This window comes from Humulus lupulus, chromosome 6 (assembly GCF_963169125.1).
Source record: "Humulus lupulus chromosome 6, drHumLupu1.1, whole genome shotgun sequence".
NCBI classification, from domain to species: domain Eukaryota; kingdom Viridiplantae; phylum Streptophyta; class Magnoliopsida; order Rosales; family Cannabaceae; genus Humulus; species Humulus lupulus.
In genome coordinates, this window is record NC_084798.1 from 163,544,352 (window position 1) to 163,551,605 (window position 7,254).

A 7,254-nucleotide genomic window follows, 5' to 3' on the forward strand; every position below is an offset into this window, starting at 1 on the left:
AAAGCCAAAATTGTATTTTGCCAATTAGGCTGGCTGCAGTAGTATTTACTTTCTATGGTTGTAACCGCCTTGTAAACATTATTTTTGGGATCTCATCTATCAAACTCTTATTTTAATGAAATTCAACCATTTTATGATCCAAATCTTTTAACCCTAACCTGTCAGTTGACCTTAGAAACATGTTTATGTCCAAACGACTTGATTAGCAAGTCTTGTACTATTTAAAATACACATTGTAATGGTCTTGGCTATCCACGACATTACAACGTCTTCATGGGACTCCAAGGTCTATCGTGTCAGATAGGGACCCTATCTTTACTTCCAAGTTTTGGGGAAATTTAGAGAAGGTGATGGGTTCATAGCTATAGTTCAGTACAACTTATCATCCTCAGACCGATGGTTAGTCTGAGAGGACCATTCAGTTACTTGAGGACATGTTGAGAGCATGTGTACTGGACTTTGAGGGGTCTTGGAGTAAATATTTGCCTCTGATAGAGTTTTCCTATAATAACAACTACCAGTCAACTATTGGGGTGGCACTTTATGAGATCTTGTATGGTAGGATGTGTAGATCGCCCATTCACTAGGATGAGATGTGTGAGAGGAAATACATTGGTCTTGAGGAAGTTCAGATCACCACTAAGGCTATTGAGAAGATTAGAACTCGGATGCTCGCATCTCAAAGTAGACAGAAGAGCTATGCTGATCCCAAGCATAGAGATGTAGAGTTCCAAGCTGGGGACCATGTCTTCCTCTACGTTTCTCCATTGAGAGGGGTGAAGCAGTTTGGGAAGAAGGGCAAGCTAAGCCCTAGGTTTTTTGGACCATTTGAGATCCTCAAGAGGATTGGTCAAGTAGCCTATAGGTTGTCCTTACCCCCGACATTGTCTAGCATGAACAACGTATTTCATATTTCGATGTTGTGGAAGTATGTATTTGATAAGTACTGAATTTGTCTATTTTTAATTCATTATTCTTCTATGATTATGCATTTGATCATTTATATATATGTGTTTAATTAGTATATTTTGTGATTTTAGCATTTGCAAGATATTTGGATGAAAACGAATGAATTTGGGATGTTTTACAAGCAATGGTTAAGCTAATAATTACAAGTCTGAAACTTTATACTTGTTTTTGATAATTTTCCAATACTCTTTTGGAAATATACCTAGAAATATACGTTTTAGATCTTTTTCTTAGCTTTCCAAAGCTATTGAATCGTTCAATTTTGAGTTATATCGAGGAAGTTATGCTTAAAATACTTTCATTCGCTGCAGCAGAAGAAAACTGAAAAATGGGAAAAATTGCTACAGCCGCAGCCAGCCTTATTCTAGGTTGCGGCTTGGGGGACAGAACGTAATGGCTACAGCCAGAAATGTCCTAGGCCGCCGCCGAAGCCCGACTTTCTGGAAAATACATTTTCTAGTGGTCGCGGCTGCCAAGAAACACTGGTCGTGGCCAGCAATTGATTTTTTTTCCTTAAATTTCAATTTTTAAATGTAATTTTTGGTGGGCTATAAAAGGGATTAGGGTTAACTTTGGATTGCAAATTTTAGAGGCTAAAGCAGCAGAGGAGGAGAAAAAACATCATCATTTATATTCTTCAATCTAGTTTTTCTTTCTTCTCAAAAGTCTTTTATTTTCATTGAATATTTATGTTTATGAATATGAATATAATTATGGAGTAGTTTTCTTTCTAGTTGAGGGTTATTTCAAAACCCTAGACATGGGATCTTGAATGCATTGATGAATTTTATTCCTTCTATTCCCTTGTATTAAATTGCTTCTATTTTTCTATTTGAATTTTATGAATCTTGTGAGATCATGTTAGGTGGCCAACTAATTAGGGTTTTTCATTATTCTACTATCATCTTAGGATTTCTATTCACCTAATAGTTTAGGATTCTAAGTAGAGTGATAAATTACAATTAGAGTATTGTGACGGGTATTTTGATTGTGGTGAAAAATAAAACCTAGGTTAAATGAATTGCATGCTTAATGAATTTGTTGCCTAGATTAATCTATTTCCACAAAGTGTAATGCTTTTACTAGGTTAAATAGGTCGCATGCTTAATGGGTTTATTGCTGGGTAAAAATGGTTAATTAAGAGCACTTAGCTTTAATTAAGTATAATAGGGAAACTGGGATAATTGACTACTTAAGTGTTATTTGTGGGTTAACAGTTTAATTGGGAATAAGGAATATTATTCGTCATTGTTGATAGATTGATTGTAGAAGTTGTAGAGTAATTCTTGACTATTTCTTTAATATCGTTATATCCTTAGTTATTCAATCTTTATATTTATTTTATTTTATGTTTTCACCTGTTAAAACTAAAACCCCTTTCTAATTTTAGTTTAGTTATTATTTTGAATAATAATTTGATCATAGTCCCCGTGGGTTCGACCCTTATTTACTGCTATACTGAAGTAGCTGGTGTAAGTGATTTTTTTTTTTTAATTTGATACAGCATACGACACGCATCAAATTTTTGGCGCTGTTGCCAGGGACTATTTTATTTTATTTGTTATTCATTTTTTTTCTTTGTACTAACTTGATCGATTAGTTGTGGTTGATGCTTTTAGGGCTTGCATTGAACTCTGTTTGAGACATGGCAATGTACTATCAACATTGTTATGATCCTTAAATGAATAGATATGACTCCGATTATAGCAATTACAATTCATAATGGGAGGAATATTCTAATACTTTCTATGGTGGAAATCAATATATTGAGTCAAATTACTACTCTCAATGAGAATACAATGAGTTCACGCCACAATATTCAGATCTCATCAATGTGATGAATGCCAGCAATCTCCTACTTCAACAGATATCAGAGCAAGCTTATGGGCCTTTTCCTCAACAACCTCCTGCAGGAATGTCACAAGATCAGGAACCATCAATTTTAGATATGCTAAAAACTTTGGTGGCTTCAACTATACAGACCCAAGTTATTATTCAGAGTACAAAAGCGTCCCTCAAGAATTTTGAGAGTACTATGGGACAAATTGCTACATCATTGAATAATCTTGAGGTTGAGAATATTGGAGAATTACCCACAGAATTAGAGAGTAATCCAATAGAGAATGATGGTACCCTAACTCTTCAAAGTGGTCCACAACTTGACACACCACCTTATCCATACATAACATTTGATCTAATTCCAACTCAAGAAATCAACAATTCAACCCCAGAAGCATCTTCCCCATTGGAGATCGAAATTTTCACGTCAGTTGGTCCATCATCACAGAACATGCTACACAAACCAACTGTCAGATCGTATGTCCCTATTCCTCTTTTTCTGAGTAGATTGACAAAATTTAAGAATGAGGAGGAAAATCAGGTGATCCTTAAAATCAATATTTCACTCCTTACAACCATTAAACAAGTACCACCATATGCTAAGCTTCTTAAGGAGTTGTCCAAAAATAAAAGGAAGCTGAAGGGTGATAAAAAGATAAGTGTGTGGGAGAATGTTTATGATATTCTCCAAAGGAAGTTGCTACCCAAGTGTCAAGACCTTAGGATGTTTATAAATCCGTACATTATCGGTAAAACCATGTTTGATCATTGTATGATAGATTTAGGAGAATTTATTAATGTTATATTTTATTCTATTTTTGCTTCTTTAAATCTGGGGTTATTAAAAGAAACTAGTGTTATTATTCGATTGGCTAATCACACTAATGCTTATCCCCTAAGGGTAGTTGAAGATGTTTTGGTGCAGGTTCAATTTGGTAGGCCATTCCTACTGATTACAAGTACAAAGATGGATGTCAAAGTATGGGTACTTACAATGACATTCGATGGAGAAGTTATGCAGTTTGATATGTTGAATTCTATTGATATGTACAAGAGGAAGAATGTTCTGTTAAATGACCCACCATAAAAATTATGACCACATCATTCAGTCGAGCTAACGACATTAAACAAAGAAAACTTGTGGGAGTTTTTCTTACCCTTATCTTTTTATTTTTCATTGATTTTTTATTTTATTTATTTAGTATATGCCTTGAGGACAATGCATAAATTAAGTGCAGGGGAAGGGAAAACTACCTGTTTTATTTTTATTTGTCATTTCTTTAGTTGTTATTTGTGTTTTTGTTGTTTAGTTCTTCATAGTGTCATTTTTTTTAATTTTTGTTTTTAGGTTTTTATAAGCATGGTTATGTTGAAAATTGTTTGTCAATGATAAAACTTCTGATTGAGATAAGAATATGTCTAGGAAATTGATGAATTCTGCATGAATTATGTGCTTAACTCTTGAGTGGTTGTTACTTAAGTTTGATCTTAGATTTTTAAACATAATGTGTGTACAATTAGATTTACTTTTTCACTATTGTTTGGAGATATTTATGCATGCTATTACTTATATATAGTCTTGACCACTCTAGAAACAATTGATTAATTGTTTGAGGCGAAATCCTAAGTACACATAATTAGGAAGATGATTAAGGCATGTTCATTGGATCGTTTGAGCCTTTCAAGCTTACCTATGAAATTGAATATCCTAGTTTCCCATTTTTGAGCCATAATGACTAATATTTTTCTTTTATAAGCCAATATCTAAACCTTTGTAGCTTAAAAATTTTATCATTTTTGTGACCCATTACACCATAGTTTTATATGATTGTTTGATTTGGTGGGTTGGATTATGGATTGTAAGAATGGGAAGTTGTATTGGTTTGTTGGATTATAATGTGAAAGTATATGATCTACTATTTCTTCCAATGAATTTAATTGAAAAGAAAAAAAAATATAAAAAAATCTGCATTGAGAAATATGAAGAAAAAAAAAAGTATTGCAAAAGTATAAGTGTGGGGGAAATAGTAAGATCAATGTGGAAAGAAAAAATAGAAAGATTATGTATTTTCTTGAATTGTATGGGAAATTTGTGGCAAGATCTAGAGAATAAAAAAAAATATAGGCTATGGTGTGATTTAAGCTTAAATATTCCTTTTTCATCTACCTTCAACCTTAGCCTTACATTACAAGCTTTTAAAGACCTTTTGATTTTTAATTATGTGTGTTTATATTAGTGGAGAACAATTTATTAATATCTATAAAGTGATTCAAATGATTGTGTTTTGGTAGGTTTAATTGTGCATAATTATAAATAGATCGAGTTTAAGTGGTGACTAGACATTGAGTTGAAATTCTGAGGAATGTGGAATTTGAATTTTTCTTATAACGTATTTGGTTGATCAATATATGAGACAAATAACGCTTTCGACAAAACCATTGCTTATGTGTTTAGTTTTTATTTTGTTTGCTCGAGGACAAGCAAATGTCAATTGTGGGGGAATTTGATAAGTACTGAATTTGTCTATTTTTAATTCATTATTCTTCTATGATTATGCACTTGATTATTTATTTATATATGTTTAATTAGTATATTTTGTGTTTTTAGTATTTCCAAGACATTTGGATGAAAACGAATGAATTTAGGATGATGTACAAGCAATGGTTAAGCTCGGAATTACAAGTCTGAAATTTACACTTGATTTTGATAATTTTCCAATACTCTTTTGGAAATATACCTAGAAATATAAGTTTTAGATCTTTTTTTTAGCTTTCCATATATTTTTTAATTGTTCAATTTTGAGTTATATCGAGGAAGTTATACTTAATATACTTTCAGCCGCTGCAGCAAAAGAAAACTGAAAAAGGGAAAAAAAATGCTACGGTTGCGGCCAACCTTATTCCAGGTCGTGGCCTGGGGGACAAAATGTAGTGGCCATGGCCAGAAATGTCCTAGGCCACGGTCGGAGCCCGATTTTCGGGAAAATACATTTTCTAGTGGGCGCGACCGCCAAGAAACACTGGTCGCGACCAGCGTTCAATTTTTTCCTTAAATTTCAATTTTTAAATGTAATTTTTGGTGGGCTATAAAAGGGATTAGGGTTAACTTTGAATACAACTTTGGATTGCGAATTTTAGAGGCTTGAGCAGTAGAGGAGGAGAAAAAACATCATCATCTATATTTTTTCAATCTAGTTTTTCTTTCTTCTCAAAACTCTTTTATTTTCATTGAATATTTATGTTTATGAATATGAATGTTATTATGGAGTAGTTTTATTTATAGTTGAGGGTTATTTCAAAACCCTAGGCATGAGATCTTGAATGCATTGATGAATTTTATTCCTTCTATTCCCTTGTATTAAATTGCTTCTATTTGTCTATTTGAATGTTATGAATCATGTGAGATCTTGTTAGGTGGCCAACCAATTAGGGTTTTTCATTATTCTACTATCATCTTAGGATTCCTATTCACATAATAGTTTAGGATTCTAAGTAGAGTGATAAATTGCAATTAGAGTATTGTGACGGGTACTTTGATTGTGATGAAAAGTAGAACCTAGGTTAAATGAATTGCATGCTTAATGAATTTGTTGCCTAGATTAACTTGTTTCCACAAAGTGTAATGCTTTTACTAGGTTAAATAGATCGCATGCTTAATGGGTTTATTGATGGGTAAAATGTTAGTTTTTATTGATCAAATCAGAGATTATATGCAGCGAAACAACAATCAAATTGTTAGTTTAATCCCATAAGATTTCTAGATGTACTTCTTCACATGCATATATGTATTGAATCAAAGACATGAATAGAAAAATTACCTCAGGTCCTTCCTTTGCTGCTATCTTTTTGTATGGATAAATCCTTGAGATCCCACACCAAGATCTTCCAAAATGTTCTCAGCACACAAAGAACGAGTGTGGGCTCGCTATACAAACAATAGGAAAAAAAAAACTATTTATCAGATGTTCTCAACACATGAGAGCTGATAAAGTTTGGACCTAGGTTTTGTGAAGAACAATGACTTTTGTTTGTGTCACTGTTCTCTTTCTCTGAGAGAGATTTCTAGATATTTTTCTATCCCTGAAAAGTTACGTTCTAAAAAACCGATATCCTATATTTAATATATCCAATATATTAAAATAAAATCTTAGTTATTTTAAACAATTTGAAAATAAATAATCAGTTATCAGATTTTTGTTTAAATAATAATATTTTAATCAAATTACAATATCTCATTATTTATTTAATATTTAAATAACTAAAATTGTGAAACCTAGAAACTGATCACAATCTGTTATCCCAAAAATCAGAAGTGAATGACATGGCAGGAATTAATTGCACGTGACTGACACCTGGCAAAGCCTGTGTTCGACAATCAACCAGGAAGATGTTCGGCGTTACACGATCGGTCTCTTCATACGACCAGTCTGGTCGTAGGCACGTAAC

The 7,254-nt window shown here is 32.8% G+C and overlaps 1 protein-coding gene across 1 annotated transcript; it reads left to right on the forward strand.

Annotated features, from left to right (window-relative positions):
* The first annotated feature begins 2,806 nt into the window (after positions 1-2,806).
* LOC133785630 (uncharacterized) lies at positions 2,807-3,895 on the forward strand. The gene has a single exon (XM_062224850.1). The coding sequence runs from the start codon at positions 2,807-2,809 to the stop codon at positions 3,893-3,895; it is 1,089 nt and encodes a 362-aa protein (XP_062080834.1).
* The last annotated feature ends 3,359 nt before the right edge of the window (positions 3,896-7,254 follow it).